General features: G+C 36.6%; 2 protein-coding genes across 2 annotated transcripts; both read left to right on the top strand.

Annotated features, from left to right (window-relative positions):
- The first annotated feature begins 10917 nt into the window (after positions 1-10917).
- Positions 10918-13475, top strand: LOC114352387 (uncharacterized). The gene is made up of 2 exons (XM_028303978.1): positions 10918-12165; positions 12444-13475. The coding sequence occupies exons 1-2, from the start codon at positions 11323-11325 to the stop codon at positions 12447-12449; spliced, it is 849 nt and encodes a 282-aa protein (XP_028159779.1). The 5' UTR covers positions 10918-11322; the 3' UTR covers positions 12450-13475.
- A 5809-nt stretch (positions 13476-19284) lies between these two features.
- On the top strand, positions 19285-20117 carry LOC114352371 (uncharacterized). The gene has a single exon (XM_028303956.1). The coding sequence runs from the start codon at positions 19359-19361 to the stop codon at positions 20115-20117; it is 759 nt and encodes a 252-aa protein (XP_028159757.1). The 5' UTR covers positions 19285-19358.
- Positions 20118-21471: the final 1354 nt, after the last annotated feature.

The following is a 21471-nucleotide window of genomic DNA, read 5'->3' as shown; positions in this document are numbered from 1 at the left end:
ACTAAGTTACAAGATTCTACGCAATTGGTTTTAAGGGTGACACTGGTGGCATTCTGAATTGCTAAAGAAGCAAAAAAAGGATTATCAGTACCTCAATAAAAAAGAACTCTAACTGATTATCAGTCCCTCAACGAAAATATATTTTTTATTAAGGCCAGAGGGCCTCGTATTTTTGTTGTACAACTTTTAACTCAAACTTCAGATTTAATTTATCTTACAAACAGATACACACACAGTCACATATAGAGACATACATACAGTCACACAGACAGACAGACAACAAAAATACGAGGCCCTTATTTATTTATTGATGTACTGATCTCTACTTACCACGTATAATTTATTAGTTATTAAAATATTGTAAAAACATAAACACCAGTCACTATATTTTAAAATAAACCAAAGCAAGAAATCACTTTCGTGGCCTAAAATCACCTTCGTGTATAAAACACCACGAAGGTGATGCCACGAAGGTGACGAAAATTTTAGTTTTTTATGAATTATCCTTAAATTTGAATTTAACGGTTCAAGTTGAATACTACACAAATAAGTCTAACATGTTAAGTTTTCAATGGCAAAGTTTCAATTAAATTGTTTAAATTTTAGAGGTAGAAAATATTGTTCAAGCAAGCGACGGTATGTCTATGGATAATCACAAAAAGTTACGTATTTTTTTCGCGGAGCGACGATCGACCTATCTCACCTCCCCAATGGTCGAAGCGCGACTGACGTTAACCGAATAGAACGCTGTGATTGGTTGCTGGTGTTCGGTTTAACGGCAATCTTGTATTATAACTCAAAATTTTAGGTACCTAAAATCGTGTGACCAACGTATTTCGCTTTCTCAATTCAAAATAATTATAAGAAGATATTTTTTTGACTATTGTGTGGAAAGTATATTTAATTACGATGATTTTAGTATATGCTACACACAAATTGAATGAAAATTGTGAATGCAGTAACAAAATGTTTCATTGCAACCGAAGGTGTGACACGATGAGAACGCGAAAAATGACCCCGTTTTTTATCGTTTCATGTGATTTTTTCGTATTAATTTTGCTTGTATTACGATAAAATTTATTTTGTATGTAGCTAAATAGATATTTTATCATCTGATTTCAAAGTTATTGTTCTAACTTATACCGTTTATGAAGTATTATTGTGTGACCATCAAATTTGAGTGTAAATGAGAAGTACCCTTAAATAGCACTGAACTCTCAGAGAAAGTTCGACTAAATTAACAAGATATTTTTGTGAATTACTTACCTAGCAAATACAATAAAGGTTGATGTTTTTTACCAATAAGAAAAGTTACAGAATTTATGTAAAAATCCAAATAAAAATCAGATTTTATGTGACAAACAGATCGAAAAACACGGGTGAAGCCGCGTGAAGAAGCCAATTAATATAAATTAGGGTGGTTACGAAAACAAAACATTTCTGCGGTTTCTTTTGAAAGTTATTCTTTTCACAATTTTACATCGAGTTCAAATTTCGCAATAATTTTACATTTCCACCTTTCTATTTCCGAAGTCCGAGCCAGCGTCCGATTTGTTCCCTTTGAACGCTTTTGATCAAAGGAACGTTGCGTTAAAAGTCTGAAAACATTAGACTTTCGTAACTGCACAAACTTTTGAAGAAACATTGAAACAACATTGGCATCGGAAATTGATTTGGCAACTATTGGCAAGGTAGAGTCATAGTGATTAAAGTTAAAAAATTAAAAACCGATGAAAAGCGAGATCTTTGTAGTGGTGACTGAGTTTGTTCCGGCGTTTCTTCTCAGCACTTGCCATGTGTTTGTCTCGAAGCCCAAAAGATAAGGAGACAGGTAAAGTGCCCCATGAGGGCTACCTTTTCTTTTTTTATTATTTACTATATTTTACGTTCATAAGTGCCACTTGTGGTCTAAACTGAATAAATATGTACTTTTGATTTTGATTTTTGATTTTTGATTTTGATTTAGAGATAGAGATGCACGTTTGAAATGTTATTAGTTAACTTGGTGTAAGTAAAACTTCCAAAATAAAATCATAATTACATTGAATCTTAGAATCGAACTGAAAATTATATGAGTGAAGAGAGCTTTCTGAGCGGAAAAACAAAAGCCATTGTTTTTGCAACTACTTTCATTGCTGAAAATCTGCAACGAAAGCTTTTTAATTTTTGTGTTACGACGGTACAACTTAGTTTAATTATGTGGGTTGAGTGAGACTGTGTAGCATAAGAATCAGATGTTAAGATGCTAACTGGAGGTCTGCTTAAACATAATTAAAAATTACATTTAAGTAGATCTGAGTTGGACCCTTGTGTATCCTTTCTAAGAAGGACTACACTGTCACGGGCACATTTAGCGCGAACTATTAGCCGGGACAAGTGCACTTTGTTTGAGACTTTCTCGTTAACTGCTTGTCACATAAATAAATTAACTCGGCAAGCACAATGATGATTTCTTTAAATTAGTTGTTATTTTGTAAGACACCGCCAAGCGCACCAAGATTTTTGTAGTCGTCATCAAAACGCGATAGATTAATAGCCAATTGGAACATAATAATATGTCGTCGCTTCTAAACCAACACACAATGGATTTGTTTAATTTATTGATTTCAAAGCAACTGAAAATCGAATGTTACTAATGAGGATCAGTACTGTTGTAGAAAATTCAATAAAACTAGTATCTACGTTAATCTTTAAGACATAAGAAAGATATATCTTTTTGAATTATCCAAATCGGACCATTACTTACGAAGATATTAAGTAATAAACATAGGCCGTTTTTGCCGCTAAAAGTCAACGTACGCAAGGCCGCGTGACGTCATTATATCCGAATCGAGCGCAGCCGGCGTACTAATGGGATGGAAAATATTTTTTTCCGGCTAAACTATCAGTTTTAGAAAAAAACTTTTAATAACATTTATTCATCAAAATAAAGTAACCCATCGACCAGTAATTTTTAAAAATAAAAATTTTGAAAAATAAGTATCGCTATGTCCAAAGACCACATTTTCATAGGATTCGATGGAATGCGGAGACGCGGTTGGTTGGGGTGAGTGTAACTTTATGATTGTTTGTATTGAACAAAATAAAACAAAAAATGATGCCAATACCCAGTTTCCGGGGCGGGGGGGGGGGATAAGTCATACCCAGCTTATAGCCTGGGGGGAGGGGCAAGCCTTACCCAGCTTCTGGCCTTGGTGGGAGGGGGGAGAGGCAAGTCATACCCAGTTTCTGGCTTGGGGAGAGGGGGGGGGAGGGGTCAAGTCATAACCAGTTTCTAGGGCTGGGGGGAGGGGCTAGCCTTACCCAGCTTATGGCCTGGGGGAGGGGGGGGGTCAAGTCATACCCAGCTTCTGGCATTTCTGGCATGGGGGGGGGTGTCATACCCAGCTTCTGGCCGAAGGGGAGTCATATCCAGCTTATGCTTATGGCCTGGGGGTAGGGGCAAGCCTTACCTAGCTTCTGGCCTGGGGGGAGGGGGAGGGGTCAAGTCATACCCAGTTTCGGGCCTGGAGAGGGGTAAATCATACCCAACTTCTGGCCGAGGGGGAAGTCATGCCCAGCTTATGACCTGGGGAGAGGAAGGGGGCGGGGGAGTCATACCCAGCTTCTAGGCTAAGATTAAATAGATTTCCAGGAGGGAGCAGCTGTCCTTTCCTGCAGCAGCTGGCCCGCCCATGGGAAAGGCGAATAGATAGGTAGGTACGTAGGTTTAACTCAGAAAAACTAAATAACAGGTAGGTATTGCGTAAGTACATCGAAATGATCTTCATAGCAATGTCTTGTAGCCTAGGCAGAGTGTATCTGCCTCAGCTATACCTTATTGTTAGAAGTAAATAAATTAATACTTATATATTTTTATATTTTACTTGGAAGAAGATATGACTCTAACAACACTTAATATGAACACTTTATTTGAATAAATCGCCAAATATACCACCGTGGAGACCCCAATCGCGTCTCTGCGTTCCATTGAATCGTATGAGCGTATGGATTTTTTGCGTTATTTTTCACAATTTCTATTTTTAAAAATTACCTATCGATAGCTTACTTTATTCTGATGAATAAATGTCATTATAAGTTTTTCTCTAAAACTGATAGTTTGGCTAGAAAAAAATATTTTCTATCCACGCAGTACGCCGGCAGCGTTCGGATCGGATATAATGACGTCATCGTCCCCGCGCCGGGCGGTCAGTGAACTTTTTTAGTAATTTGGCCATAACTTCGTAAATTTTTGTCGTAGAACAAAAATTTTTGGACTGTGTATTAAGGATTTCTTAGCCCTATAAATCTGCATTCACAGCTAAAAATCGAAATGATCCTCATTACCTACATTTTCAAGGTTGTCCGATTCTTCAATTGTTACTTGCTTATTTAAGTAAATTAATAGAACATGTCCGTAGCATAAGGCGATTGATTGATCTACACTTCTAATGAACTCATACATAGTCAGTAATATCATTAGAGGTTAGTAAATAAGCAATTATTATAAAGCGATGCAGGCACTTATCTTCCAGCAAATTACTTTTAATTTATAAGACATATCCTTCACGTAAACAATTAATAAATTGACAGGATCGTTGTGATTGTAATATCATCCGGCCTCATTGTTCTACGAAAACTCGATCGGTTGAATAGATTCAGCCGAATGTTCTAATAAATACTTTCAATGTTAAATGTCGCCTGGTTACTGAATCAATTACCTTTACACGTGAATTTGAACAGCAATTAACAACGTTTGTTTAATATTTCACGTGTAACTTATGGTTTAGATCAGCTGAGCAAAGAAAAATGTTTCTAATGACAAGTCCACACCGACTGGAAAATATTGTGCTTTAAAGAGGTGAGAATATGACAGATTACCTAATTCAGAACAAAATTTTTGTTCTACGCAAAACATTAAAACTAAGTAACTACTGTTGACTCCTCATGTACTAAGTAATTATCCGAAACACATAATTTTGCTGGGGTAATGTATCACACATTGTGTGCCATCAACAGTGAACTAGACATAGCTGATAGACCAACGTGATTATGTTATTTTTAAATGTAGTTACCTTAATGGCCAGACCTTTTTATCTTTCCCCGGGACAAACTTGACCTTCACTGGTTGGGTTTATATTGGCGGTCAAGTTGTAGATCCTGGCTACATAGGAGTTGCAGCGGGGAAGCCGAGACCGAGAGATAGTTTAGACAAACGTGACCTAACTTCCAGTAGCCAACTCCATCAGTGAGAACGCGGCATAACTCAAAACTATTTGAGAAGGTTATTACTCTGATTCATATTATGTTTGACATTGCTGAACGGCGCAAATACGAGCCACTTGTGGTTACACGTTTGCGCCTTTGCACGTGAAGATCTTTTGACCATGGGGACTGAAACTAAGTAGGTACGTGAAAAATTTGAACATTTCTATTTCGTAACAGCTTAACAAAAGTCAGCTATCTAGCGCGCGGCTATCCTCATTTTTCCTTTTTATCTCCTGCGCTTAATTATCAAGTTGGTAGCTACCTAATTTGCTGTGCTTAAATTACTAATATTCGCATTAATAATTTAAAAAAAATAGGCTAACTACCATCATCTAATTTAAGTCCGCCACCATAGCATCAGCATCAGCAGCTATTGCATTGTTGTGTATCAGCAGTTGGAGGTAAGATATAGCCAGCTCCTCTATGATTCAGTTCGGGTGAAACTCTTCCATTTGGTTGGGTAAGGAGAAGGAGATGCAGATTAAGAGCTTCCCATTTGTGGTTAAAAAGCCTTAGAATCTACTAATAATTACAATTATGCTGGTGATATGAGTGTGTTTACCCACAATAATCCAGCGGTAAAAGATCGAGCTACATACTTTTTTCGGATCGTTAAGCTGATGCCAAACCAATACAACATGTATTTTGTTATCTCTGCTAATCATAAAGCAATGCTTCACTGCTATTATCTGCGCATAGCCTGCAGCTAATTGCTATGCTAATTCAAAACACTATGAATTAGCATAAAACACTAGGAATTTGCATTCTCTTGAGTCTGGCGACCCTGCATGATATACGCCGCTTGTGACCTTACGGGGACCCTTAGCTTGAGATTTACTGCTGTATGCATTGGGGATTATATATTGATACCTTCCCAAGTAACATTTTACTCCATTTAAGAGTTCACATTTAGTTCCAATGTGTACTTAAAGCATTAGTACAGTTCACTCGTGATGTATAAGCTGTATTATTGCAATTAATTACACCTATACCTGTAAGGGACTTATAGGAGTGTAGACTAGTGTAGAGTTATACTTTTATACGATTGTTGGTGTTATAATACTCTAACAACTATCCTTTAGTCAGCCATCTGACTAAGAGCATTATAGGAGGGTAGAGATACGGCAACCGCTGTTTAACGGCTTACTTGTACGATGTTATAGAGCTAGCATTTTAATAGAACACACGTGGTCATTTATAAAGCCAAAGGCTGTTATGTTTACTTGTTTTAGACTGTTATACAGCTAGTAGCTGTAGTAGGACTTGTTTGTGATAATTAAAATAACCTTTTTTTACTATCTGTACAAAAGTGTTTCAATGGTTCGCATGTACACTGTAGGCTGTTAAAAGGACTATATGTGTTGTCCATTAACATCAATAGCAGTTTATTTGTCCACAAGTACTACTCTTATTTGCTTTAAGCTGAACACGAATGTGAATGTGATATTCTATTACACATTTCCCCAAGCCTGTTTTTAGTTGTTCATGGTGGTTCTGTACATGATGCAGAGGAAAATATTATGCCTGAACCTGAAATTTCCCTTCAAAATATACCAGATATCAGAGTGTGATGATTGCAGTTCTTGTGATAGTGAATACCATTTTGATTTGGACAATTATTTAACCTTTCGCAAAAAAAAATAAGAACATGGGCTATTGAAAATCGTATTCCTCATTCCGCTTTGAATAAATTGTCAAGCATAATAAACGAATTTAAACCGGGAACACTACCGTCTGATGCTTTAGGTATTCATACTTGACTATTAGTACCTGGGCTAGGCGATTTAACGGACATTAATAATTTTTATTGCGGATCTCTAAAATTTCAGTATTTGAAAGAATTAAAGATACACAATTGACCTGAACTAGGTACATCTTAAAGCTGTACATAAGTTCACATTAGAATAAATTTATAGACATTAGCGCTGTAGTGGTACAAATGTGGAACTTCATATAGATAACAGCATTCTAACAGAACACATGTGAACCTAATATACGCTCACCGCATTAAATTGGAGTTATAACAGTTCACATAGCCGTATTTCATTTCCACCATTTTGTTCTACATAACCTAAAATATTTACCAAATAAATCTCCAAAATTAATGCAGATTTATCACAAAATTCGCAGATAGAGCGATTGAGTTTTGGTTTCATGTTATAATTAATTACCGTAATATAATTATAATGCCAATCCAATATCAAAAACTGAAAATTGTAGATTTCCTCTCAGCCAGTTTTAAATATTTTAAAATGAATATCGCGTTTTTACAGAGGCGCGTAAATATTTTAGCTGTAAATATGTATACATTTCACGATAAAGTTGCATTCCCAATGGCATTAACATTATTAAGTATTTAAAACCCGTGTTATTATTTGCATAAATGATTATCCGCCCGAGTTGTTTCCCTCTTGGCACTTACGTACAAATACCAAACTAATATTAAAATGTGGAAATAATTTAAGACACACGTGAACTTTAGGTAGCATTGGAGTACTTTTGTCGGACTTCATAACTTTGAAAGCTGTGCATTTAGCCACTTGTTACTCTTTATTGTCCTCACGTACGTTGTATGGTTCACACTGCGTCCCATATAGTGCCGTAAGTCAGCCTTAAGTACGATGTTACTACTTAAACTGCTATTATAATGCTATTATACTGCTAATGTACAGCCATAGTGAACTTAAAGCTGTCTAATTTGTGCCCAAACTGGATCTATAAAAGCATTATAGCAAGCTATACAGCTCGTATACAGCTGACATACACAGCTTGTGGAGTACATGTGAACGACTATTGAACTCTTAAATGGAGTAAAATGTTACTTGGGTTTCTATTGTTATTTTTAACGGCATTAACAAGCTGTCAATGCATTATTGATTTGTTTTTCATTTACTTTTCTAAATGACAATGCAGATATTCGTATTCAAAATCAAAAGTTTCCACTTATAGCAATATATTTCTTATGCTTTTGTTAAGTTTTGTTTGCATGACAAACTCGTTATCCTATGTTTTTGTTAACTCTTTACAAGTTACTATTTTAATCGGTGGTTAAGTTAAATTTTCTAGCTTCTACAGAACTCTATACGTATATCTAAAGCTAGATGATAAGACCTTAGGTAACAGTAATTAAGTAAAAGGGAATGCTAAGCCAGATCAGGCCCTGAACAAGCAATCCCTTCCTAATTAGCCGCAGCGGCGCAGGAGTCGCCGATAAAACGCATTAGAGCCGTTTAATACACAATTTAGTGCTTGTTAACACCTGCAATGAAGGGCCGGTCTAGTCGGTCGTCGAGCTTACAAAACATTTATCCCATAGAATACGTTATGATATTAGCACAAAATTAATAATGTTATCAATGTAAATGTGCGAGCAAGACCTTCTTCCTCGGTCCCTCACTTATGAGGATCGCGACCACAGATAGTGTTCCTCCACAGACTGCGGTCATAAGCTGTGTGGACCGCACGATGCAAACTTCCGCCCACCGTCTTCCTCTCCGCGTCTGACCTGAAGGTACTATATTTTGACGTTCATAAGTGCGACTTGTGATCTAAACTGAATAAATGTTTTTGATTTTGATTTGATTTTGACCATCTCGTCGATGTCGTCGACGTCATCTCTCGCGAGCAAGATACGATACATGAAATCCACCATTTACTTCATTGAAATAGGTAAATAACGAGTTTGTTCATGTTTCTGTAGGATGTTGGTGAAAGGTATAAATTGTGGCGACTGTTAGCATAGTCGCAATAGTAAAAAAACCTGCGTGTATTTTTCACTCTCTACATACCTACAGGAGACCCGATATCGTTTGTGAATTCTACTGCCTAGGTACTTATTATTATTCTGTGATTCTACAACAGATCCATGGTCTTGCAAAGGGTTGCAATATTTAGTGCATGTAAACAAGATTCGTAGTAAACCCATAAATTATCCAGAACACCGGGATGTGGGCCGGAGCCCAAATAAATCGCAGGGATCAAAAACCATTTCACTCGGCGCGCGCGCCGCTTTATGCGCGCGACATTTTTTACGACGCCATTTTATAAATATGGCGTTTTTATGAAATTGTCGGGAACTGTATAAAAGGTATCTGGAAATCTTATTTCCGTTTTTTGATAATATTCATATTTTTACGAACGATTTAATATCAAGTCATGTGCACAAAGACAGACATAAAAAACCAATTAAAATATTAATAAACGTTAAAAAGATGAATCTTCCTGTTGACGTAGGTACTTAGTGCTAGTACTCGTATTGTGTAATCAAAAGATATGATAATTATGATAATTTCTCGTAAATCTGCGCTCATACTAAGCAACATAATACTTATCTTCTAAAGTGCTTTTAATTGCAAGTAATGCTGTTAAATAATAATAATTACACAGATAAAATGACATCAAAGCTGATGCTTGCGAATATTACACGATTTACACAGACATTCCCACCGAAGGTTTGCGACCTCTGACTTTTACTTCGGAGTACGATAATCGGAAACGACTCTAGTTAGAAACATAAACCAGCTAATTGTTCGTTTCATGTGGCTAAAGGTAAGGTTATAATTATGTTTTCATCTACATACATAAATAAAATTGAGTGTCTGTTTGTTATGTCAAAATATCAGCTTTCACTAAAAGCATTTTGAAAGTATACCTACGTAATACCTAGAGAAAATCTGTTCTAAACTACGCAATGTTTTTTAATCATTCATCACTTCGCATAGTTAGACCTTAAAAACACCCTGTATATTGTTATAAACAAGTACCTAAATATTCTATTATGTTATACATACGTGATAGACGAAATATTATAATATCAGCTTAAGAGGCTCTACCTAATTTAGTTTAAACATCCATATCACGACTTCCAACAAAACGATTGTGAAAATTTTCCTTATATTAATGACATTTTATGCAAAGCCCAGTGACCTGGATGCGGTCTGATCTGCGATTAGATAAGACGGTGACTAACATATAACATACCTACTGGTATCTTGCGACTTGTTTGTCTAGTTGCCTCTGACCTCATAATTACTAAGTTAGAATAAACGTGCGTTAATTAAGCGACTTATAAATAAGAAGTGTATAAGTATGGAAAACTCTAGAGAATGTAACATTTGATTAAGTTTAGATTTTTAATCCCTAGTGGCTAAGCCACGACCCATGATGGACGACGGCACATCAAGCGATGCATCATGAGCGAATAAGGTGCTACTCTACATATTTTAGACGACAAATATATGGGTATAAAATCGATATTACAATTCATGCTAGCCAGGAATACTCATTCAATATTTTTTCTCTATCTTTTTAATTTGAAGATGTATATTTCATAAGCGACAGCATCAGTTCATTGGAGTGTTAACGAGAGTCAAAAAGTATTCACCTCAAGAAGATTTAACTATGTTGTCATTACGTGGAAAATTACGTCATGCATTGATATCGTCGTAGTTAGAGATGGGTTTCCACCCGGGTAAAAACCCACATGAGGGTAAAAACCCAATAAAAACCCGTTTCATTCCACCCGTGGGTGTTTACACCGGGTGAAAACAAATAATTTTATAATTATTTCAATTGGTATCTTTTCTTTATTTTTATTGAATTTTTCTCATTTAAGTTTATTGATTAATAAGTAATAAGTCAAATTTAACACTAATATGCATTAATTGTTAGGATATAGAATTTTATCATGAGATGACATGTTGCTGGCAGGTTTTATTTTAAAAGTAAATAGCATTAGAATAAAGTTTGAAAATAATGACAGGTGTAGACAAGCAAGAAAATGTGACATTGTATCATTGTATTATTGAATTTCGATAGAGTCAGTTGTAAATGTTTTAATATTTAATATGTAATAGTTTTGATAATATTTTAATAATAAAGTGTGTGTGAAGTATTGAAGTGGCGTTATTATGATTGAATAACCTCCCAGGAGTTGTGTAGAGAGGCACACTCCTCGAACAGGTCATGGGCCCAGCGTACGAACCCAGAGGGCTGTAAGAATTATCTCTTGAATAATAAGAATGAAAGTTAAAGATCTATCCTGATTTTGTTTTTGGAAAATTTTAAAATAACAATATGTCGGAAGAAAATTTTAAATTATCAACGTTATCAAAAGGAGAAGAGTATACAAACTGGAAGAAGAAATTGATATTGTTATTGACAGCGAAAGATATAGATTGTGTTTTGGAAGATAATGCTGAGAGCAAAAAGGATTTTAATAGAAAAGATGCAAAAGCAAGATACATCATAATAAGCTCATTATGTGATAAATTTGTTGTATATGCATTGAATTGCAATACAACAAAAGAAATTCTACAAAAATTTGACACATTATTTCTAGGACATGAAGATACACAGATTTGTCAACTTTTGGAACAATTTTACAAATTCAAATTTTCAAATTCGGATTTGATGATTGACATAGCAGAAATTGAAAATCAAGCAATAAAATTAAGAAATTTGGGTTACAGCATAGACGAAAAACAAATCATGATTAAAATTTTAACAAGCTTACCAGAAAAATTTGCCTTTTTTAGAACTGCGTGGGAGTCAACCCAAACTTCGGAAAAAACACTAATAAATCTAATATCAAGAATAAATCTAGAACTTACTATGCGAAAAGAGAATCAAAATCTAAATTTGGAAAAACCTGAAATGACGCCGTCTACGTCAGCAATAGAAACAAATGACAATGCATTTGTAGTCAAGAGTTGTTTTGAATGTGGCAAGAAAGGACACATTGCCAAGTATTGTCGGCAGAATATGAATGCAAATCGTGGATGGAAAAATAATAACCTGCAATGCTTCAGATGTCTGAAGTTCGGACACAAACATACGGAGTGCAGTCAACAAACGAACTGTATGTACTGCAAGCATAATTCCCATTACACGAAATTCTGTCTACAGCAACATCAGCATGTGAGTAATTTTATTCCTTTAAAAACAACTGTGGACTTCATCCTGGATTCAGGAACCAGTAGTCATATTGTTACGTCTGAAAATTATCTGAATGACAAAGAAGACATAAATTATAGAATTATGACTGCTGATGGAAACATACATCCAGTTAACACCATGGGAAATATTTATACAGACAATATTAATTTTAAGAATGTTTTATGTGTACCCCAACTTAAAAAGAATTTATTATCTGTGTCTAAATTAGCTGATGATAATTATATTGTTAAATTTTACAGAAATAAATGCCAAATCATGGATCAGAACTCTGAGTGTAAGCAGACAGGAGTTCGCAGAGAGGATGGCCTTTATTATGTGAAACTGCCAATGGACATGTCAAAGTCAGTCGTGCATTCGAGGTCAGACAAAACATTCCTTATTAAAGGCTTCTGGCATCGTGCCTTAGGTCATGTACCTATAAACAAGACTAAAGACCTTGTTTTAGGTATAGATAGAAACTTAGTAGATGATGTAGACATCTGCGAAGTCTGCATACAATCTAAGCTTTGTAGAAAACCTTTTAAAACTGTTAGATATAGAGCTACTAAACCTTTAGAAATTATTCACAGTGATATTTGTGGTCCTATTGGAAAGGAAACATGGGATGGCTACAAATATTTTATTACATTTTTAGATGATTATACACATTTTGTTAAAGTATTTCTTCTTAAAAACAAGAACGAAGCTTTTTCTAAAATTTTAAACTTTATCAATTTGGCGGAAAATCATTTTAACACAACAGTTAAAACATTCAGATGTGATAATGGTGGAGAATACACCAGTAACCAATTTAAAACTTATTGTATTTCCAAAGGTATTAATATTGATTATACAATTCCGTATACTCCTCAACTGAATGGTAAAGCTGAACGGTTAAATAGGTCCTTAATGGAACGAACAAGAGCTTTACTCTTTGATATGCAGCTACCACATGAACTATGGGGTGAAGCGGTTTTAACTTCTGCTTATTTATTAAACAGATGTTCAAACACAGTAAACACTAAAACACCGGCGGAGATGTGGTTTAATAGAATACCAAATTTAAAACACTTAAATATTTTCGGATCATTAACATATTTTAAAAATAATTTTCAGTTAAATAAACTTGACTCAAGAAGCAGTAAAGGGCTTTTAGTAGGTTATACTAATAACGGATATAAAATATGGGATCCTTTACATTTTAAAATCTATTATTCAAGAGATGTAACGTTTAATAATAGTAAGAGTGATGTTAGTGAGTTTTTAAAAACGTGTTATAGGGAAGTGAGACAAAGTGANTCCAGCCACCACCATTGAAGATTATTTGGAAACCACAAAAAACTTAAGATCCGAAGGATCAGAATACCTCATACTTACAATAAAATCTCCACATAACGTAACCTGCACCCAAACTATTAGTCGCTGGGTTAAGCAAACATTAAAAGAAAGCGGAGTGANAACTATTAGTCGCTGGGTTAAGCAAACACTAAAAGAAAGCGGAGTGGATGTTTCAGTGTTTAGTGCTCATAGCACTAGACACGCATCCACTTCGGCTGCAAGATCCGCAGGCGTCTCTTTGGATGTGATTCGCAAAACGGCTGGCTGGACAAAAACATCCGAGGCTTTTGCAAAGTTTTACCATCGACCAATTATCGATGAAGGTAATTTTGCAAAGGCAGTTTTGGATCAAAATTAATAAGGTCATTGTGATTGATTATCATTTTTCGAGTAACAAAAATGAAAGACTTGATTGTAAATAATTATATTGATTGTAAATAAATACCTACGGCTAATTTACAAAATAAAGTGTATAATTTAATGAACGACAAAACTTTATGCTCTAAACATCTACGTTGTGACTTTATATCTGAAGAATGAAGCGTTGAAATATAATAGATGATCAAACGAACTCCAGGAATGAAGTTCGATCACTATTATATGAATACGCTTCATTCGAAGATATAAAGACCCTCCCCCCCTACCCCTCACCTAAAGTTTTGTCTGATTTCTCTAAAGAATGACGAGTCGAGCCGACTGGCGCCAGTGCGCCGGCGGCGGAGCGGTGGGGGTGGATGGCAAAGGCGTAAAATGCTATGGCAAAGGCATAAAACCTTATTCGGTTTTTAAAAATTAAAATATTTTTTTTGACGTGCGAGGTTGCCTTGTAGGCTAAAAGGACTACGTTGTGACTTTATATCTTCGAATGAAGCGTATTCATATAATAGTGATCGAACTTCATTCCTGGAGTTCGTTTGATCATCTATTATATTGTTGTCGCGACTGTGCGACTGGCACCCGCAGTGAGTGTGCGAGCGCGATAGCAACATAATTACGCGCGAGCGATAAGGATGGGTAGCTTGGGGTCATTGGACAAAATTCTACGTGCTCCCGGACCAGACTATACAATCCGGGCCTTTTCAAGGCGAGAGTGAATAGGCACTTACAGGGCAGATATGTACTATCCTAGACTGCATCTCAATAACAGGTGCGATTGCGGTCAAATACCTGCCTTGTCATGGATAAAAAAAAATGTATTAAGTGCGACCACAGATAAATAATAGGCTAGTTTCCTAAAAACATTTTTTTAGTCCGTCAATTTTAATATGAAAAAGTATTGGACACATACATTTTTAATTGTCAATCAAACAAATAATTACAAAGTTATAGTGCGCTGAAGTTCCGCGCGACGTCACAAAGTGCAGCACTTTTACTCACTGACGTCACGAGCCTTTTCTTTAGAACTTTGGCACGCTTTATCTCTTTACATTTTCATTTGTTTCAAAAAGTGAAAAATACGTGTCGAGTAGTTTTTGATAAGCTAACTGACGGACTAATTAAAACTCTTGCTTTTTTACCCAGGAAACATCCCTATTAGAGGCTATTAAGTGGAAGTAAGCACTAGATTTTTAATGTCATTCCTAAAGAAAAAGAGATCCTAAAAAAATAGTATTTTATTTTTGCTAACTGTTCAACCAACACAGAAGTGGTCCGTTTATAGCCTCCTTGTAGACTCCAACAAAAGTACGTTTAAAAATGTTCTAAGACATGATTTATGAACAGCTTAGCTTGAGATTAATGGGCACTGGAGTAAATGCTATTGGCTGTGAAATATAATGAGTTTTTTGCTGAAAAAATACAGGTATTTCTCAATTAAGAGAATAGTATTTTGCGCACTCGAGTATTGTTTATATTAAAGTTTATAAAAAGTTTTTTATTTCTGAGGCGTATGAAAAGGTAACCCATTATTTTAAGCATTATTCAAATACACTATTGAAAGTCCGTCTATTGTAACTCGCGTTCTAATGAAATACTGTGCTCTAAAAGCTTTGAATCATCCACCCCTTAACCAGTTCGCGGCCTATACGTAGACGAAGCGCATTTTTCTTAATTTTCCGTTTCCACTCGCTGAATAATAATGCTTTTAATGGCCCTCACCGTTGTTTTATTATTTTCCAAATGAGATGCCCCACGAATGAGTTTTCTATGTAGATGAGATAGTATTGAAACGTCGCTTAGTTGTTATTTGGGAACTCTAGGTGATAGAAACGTTTTAGTATGATAATAATAGGAATTCATTTTAATATTTCGTTTAGTCTTCATTTGAATGGAATTAACACGTTGGCTGCTTAGAATATTAGAAACGATAGTAACTATTACAATGCTATAACGTTTAATAAAGTCGCAATGAAAGGTAAAATTAGTTTGTACAAAAATAGACGATTTTTAGACATTTTTTTTAGATTTTTTTAGACATCAGATGGTTTTGAGTTTCAGCTTAAACTTTATTGGCACGTGTCACAACTTTTTATTGGAGTAACCTAATTTAATTCTTTGCCATTTTCCTAAATAAGCAAAAACGGGTTTAGGCACTTTTGTAATAAATTGTTCCGATCGCTTCGCATGTATCAATATTTTAAAACGTTTTCTTAATTAAAAACTTTTGATCGCACTTAAAGTTACCTTACTATAATTCTGTTATATCATGGATTAAGGGTCCTCGGCCACTGGACACGGGGGTGTTTGGTGACCGCTAAAGGAGGACCCGTGGCGGCGGCGCGCGTATGTGTTCACGCGCACCGTTAGCGAAGAACAGTGGAGGTACTTCTCCCCTGAAGCCAGTCGTCGCTTGCTCAGACCAACAGAGCGAGCCACAGTCTGGGGCGGAGCCGCGAAAGAATGTCTAGGCCGTCTAGCTCGGACAATAACTCGCAGCACCGTCCCAAAGACTTCGGGAGGACACTGTCAGGCTTTAGTGAGTAGGCCCTGCCCATCTGTCAGGGAGAGCCTTACATAACCCACTGGTTCCCCCGGGCCAGTGGGTATGCAATTTCATGCATTTCCTGACGAAAAAAAAATGTTTTATCATAAGCGGATTAAGATAAGCGGTATTGTCTTCGTTCGGCAAAAGAAATACTTATAAAGAGCATGTTAACATTTTCTCAGAAAAGCAATTATTTCCTCATCATACTAAGGTCACACTCCTATCTGTCATCACAGAAGTAATTCAGAGATCTGTCAGAACCTAGTATCATCCACACAATTCGTTAGTATTTCCCTCGAATACAAAATGTGTCTACCTCACGCGTTAGTGGGGGGTGTAGACAACCCCCCTTTCCTTGGTGGGGTGTTTCCGAACCCCCTTCCGTCGCGTGAAGAGGCGAAACATTTGCAGTCTATTCGCTTACGTATCTCAATGGTAGATATGATCATAGGCGCTGTATCTAGGCTTTTCTCGCGAGATTTTATGCCTATTTTTATGGTAGCACTAAAAGGTATTTATGTTATGTGCTTTACGTTTAATCGTTATATGACGACTGATATTAAAGTATTATGACTTCATCTTGGTACTAGAGCTATTTCTTGCTTGCAGTGTGGAATAAAATAAGCAATGTCAGAGACATTCCTGAACACAATTTTTGCCGGCAGAAAATAATGTCATTCTTTATCGATGTCTATTAATGTTGTTTGAAATAATTGAAATTCTTTTTTGTGCCTCTTTATGTGAGTACATGTTCCAATTTGGCCCATATTTATGTGCCAGGCAACAACTTAAATGAGGTGTCACTCACACCGCCTAGCAGTTACCACCAACTCCAGAAAACGGATAAAACTTTGTTCGGACCGAACAAAAGGTTCGAGGTTTTCCCAGATCCCCACTTTTTAGCCTTTATTTCGTCTCGGGAGTTCTTATCAAACAGTCTGATACATGCGTCCAAGTTTTGGGCCAAATAAGCCGCAAATGCGGCGCGAACGTTTGCCGCAACCCTTTCGTTTTGGAGCGAAGTTGGAGCAAACTGCGGCTGGATTTTCGGGATGCCATGCGTTGGTGTTGGGATTTTAAAAGTCTGAAGAGTGGTTGATATAAACTCTTTTGCTTTAACTCGTGGAAATGGACGTTTAATAAATTTGTTTTTTTTTTGGGATACAGGTCACTTTCTCTTTTTCCTTTTTCAGTAATTCCCTTAATATTGAGGATCGTTGGTCCAACCATCCAACACTTGGCCACCCTCTTAATGAACGTACGAAAATATTTATCCATCTTAATTTTCTCTTGGCGCACTAGATTGGCCATCCAAGTGGCCCTTAGAGGTCAAATAAAGGTAATAAATTTCAAGCGATGTCGCCGGTGAAGAAAGTGTCTTTCTGATTTTAATGTTAATTTATTCTGCATAATGAATTGCAGTGGATTTGAAAAGAGCAGTTTGCAGTCGCGTTTCGCTTAAAAGGTTTTTCTTTGACGACAAAGTAAATTAAGATTACTTTAAGGGCTATATTTCACCGGGACACCATGGCGGCGCAACCAGTCGCCGGCTACCAACAAAATGTATGCAGCTCTATAGAGAGTTACTCACCTGGTGTCCGTTTGGTTGCGAAAAGCTGCATACATTTTGTTGGTAGCCGGCGACTGGTTGCGCGCCATGGTGTCCCAGTGAAATACTCGTATAGCCCTAAAAGTTTATCAGCGCAAAAATGCATTAATTCGTTCTCGTTGCAGCAGGCATCTTAAAAAAGTCTAATCACATTCAAGATCTTAACTCTTTTTAGTCGGTGTTACGAAACCATATGTCAGTATCATCTCGCCGAAATATTACTAGGATATTAGAGATACTGTTGCCTCGTGTTTTGCTCCCAACAATGCAGCTTTATGCTGTTCGTCTCCATTGTAGGGCGGAAAATTTTAGAATAAGTACCTATATTAGTGCTTTGATTGTATATTTTGACTACTTTATCTATTATAGAAGTTATAAATTCCCGCATTTTTTTCATTAAGTCATCCGTAAAACATGTAAATATACCTTCTCTTTTAAACATGAACTATTTTCTTATTTATCATCTAGTAAGTATAGGCACTTATTCTATAGCATTTTGACTAGAAATGTAACACCAGTAGGTATAACGCTCTCTTAAACTAGTTATGAGTTACTTCAACAAGTTCATTTAGTACTTTTCCACCTCATCCGGTAAAAACGTTAAAATAAAGTTGATCAAAACTATCCACACGATAAAAATGACGTGCCAATCTCGTGCACATTATTATCGGCGGCAGTGGACACAGTCGGGCGCCACATTAGACGGCAGCTTAATATCGGCGCGCGGGAAGCCGGGACGTGTCGTATAATGCCGGCTGCCTTTTAGCGGCTACGTAAGACTTGAAGTATGAGTATTCTAATCTGAATTTAGGGGCCCTGAATAGTTTTTTTAGGGCTCGCTTTTATAATAATCCCACCATAGATCGCATCTGCACATACGATCTATGGTGGATCTTGCCCAGAAAATTCCTTTTCTCTCATGGCTTAATGACTATCTAGATAGAGTTAAAGATATATCAGATAGTAGTTTTTCTCCATACATTTTATTAGTTTTAAACCTGAATGTTAAATGATTAAAAACTTGTGTGCGATACTCTTAATTCGTTTCCATTCATCTTCAAGACATATTAAACGGGATATTGGATTCAATTATCGTAAAAGAATTGAGCAAACTTTTCAACATTCAATGCGGTGTTATCTTTTGTTACTATGTATTTTTATAATTTAAGTATTATTTAGGTTTTTACGAATGACCCATTAGATTTCCAGTCATACTAATCTTTTTTGAATTGTAGACGAAAAACCCCATTACCGAAACACCAAAAAATATGTGAGTGATAATAGTGATAAGTAGTTAATGACTATATGAAAATGTTAGCTTGTGTGTGCCAGCCCACGGAGACGGCATTGTTGTTCAAAGGCGGACCACCGGTGGCTATGGGACCACTCGGCTCTAGCAAGATTAGGAACCAAGCTTCAGCGATGAAGGGCCTACAACTGAACCCTAAGGAAGCCCGGAGGCTAAGCGAGGACTCCTCGCACCCGTCATCCCCAACAGAAATACATTCGACCGGGAGCCTATTAAATCTTAGAAAAATAGAAAAGAAAGCAAAATCAACGAAGATCCTTGTTAACCCAGTCTGCTCTGATAGCGTCGGAACAAGCGACGATAGTAACCCAACGAAAACCAAAAAGTGGAATGGGAAGAAAAAGCGACTAAAGTCAGATGAGAAACTTAAGCCCGATTCAAAATACTCCACGGTGGATTCAATAAAACGTGTCGCCGCTAAAGAAGATAAAACATCAATATCCTGCTTCAAAATTAAATGTTCAGATGACAAATCCCGTTCCGACGATGACAAAAAGTCGGGAAGAGAGAACTGCAGTAATGAAAACGCTAGCAATCTGATTAGTGCTGAGAGACCTGACCTCATTAATCATTCTAGGAAGAACAGCCGAGAGATATTGGTGGATGAAGGCACGATGACTGACGAGTCCACTTTGAGGGGCGATCAGCAAGTGAAAGGAAAGACTGATATTGTAGCGGTTAAAGATTACAAGGTGAGTGGAGTAGACGTAGACACAAACAACACTACTTTCTTATTTATTATAATTACACTATGATAATGCTTTTACCTACGACGCAAAATAAGGTGTTTAAACATTATTATTGTAATATGTTTAAGTAGGTACAGATATTTTGACACACTCGTCGCTCACGAAGTAAAATTAGATTTTGAAACAAACCATTGTTTCATGATACTCATTTGTGTGTGAATTGATTTGAACATTGTTACATAGTTTTTTCAAGTTATTATTCAAAATTTAGTTTGAGAAGCGACTCAATTTGCTAAGAAATTTTAATAACGATTGTTACATAGGTATATCAATGAAGTACTAACATTTTTAAAAGAAGGGGTAAACATTTTAGTGGAATATGAATATGATAGATTTGGAAATGATGGCAGCCTATACAATCTCTAAAGAATGTGTACTTAAAAAGTTTCACAAAAATAGGAGGTTATTTTGAGATGTCTAAAAATACTTCTATCCGCAATTTCCATTCGTTTCAAGGTCGTATCGGCCCGATAACTCAATTGTGGGCTGGATTCCTCATTAACCCGATCGGAATCGTCCCGAGCGGTCTCTATGCTAATGAGGCTCCGCTCCCGAGAGCCTCGCGAGTGGATTGCGTTTTGGAATAGATTGTGCCACCGCTAAGATATTTTGATAGCTCGTGCTAAGATATTTCGGTAGGAAACTGTCATTTGGATAGTAATCCAAATCCAAATCCAAGTACTTATTTGTAGCTATCCTATTCCGCAGGGATTTTCTCGGTATAATCTTACTTTAACTATAACAAACGTCAAAAGTCTGTCAAATTTCATTCAAAATACCCGTTATTAATAAAATTATTTATCATCATCATCATTTCAGCCATAGAACGTCCACTGCTGAACATAGGCCTCCCCCAATGCTTTCCATGTTGACCGATTGGTGCAGACCTGCGTCCAGCGCTTCCCTGCTACCTTTATGATGTCGTCGGTCCACCTTCAAGGTTCTGGAATGGAGGCCGCGTACCGGAAAACGCAGCGTGAGACGTCCACTCGCAAGGTGGACCGACGACATCATAATTATTTATCAGCATCATCATCATCATTTCAGTCATAGGACGTCCACTGCTGAAAATAGGCCTCCCCCAATGCTTTCCATGTTGCCCGGTTGTTAGCGGCCTACGGTAATTTATAGTTACGGTTAATTTTAAGATGGTGCAACTCAGCCTTAGACAGCACATCTAGTGCAAAATGCTTCAGTATTTAGCTTGACATGATATTGTCTGTACATTAATAGAATGTGCGAATTTCAGCAAACCTATTCATAACCAAATAGAGCATAATTGCGGCTAGCGATATCGTCAGACAAATATTCGATTATTCCAAATCGGAACGTTCGTTAATACTGAATCGGAACACCACTG

This window comes from Ostrinia furnacalis, unplaced genomic scaffold (assembly GCF_004193835.3).
Source record: "Ostrinia furnacalis isolate ACB-3 unplaced genomic scaffold, ASM419383v2 OfSCF1345, whole genome shotgun sequence".
Classification (NCBI taxonomy): Eukaryota; Metazoa; Arthropoda; class Insecta; order Lepidoptera; family Crambidae; genus Ostrinia; species Ostrinia furnacalis.
This window is presented reverse-complemented; position numbering and strand designations above follow the sequence as displayed.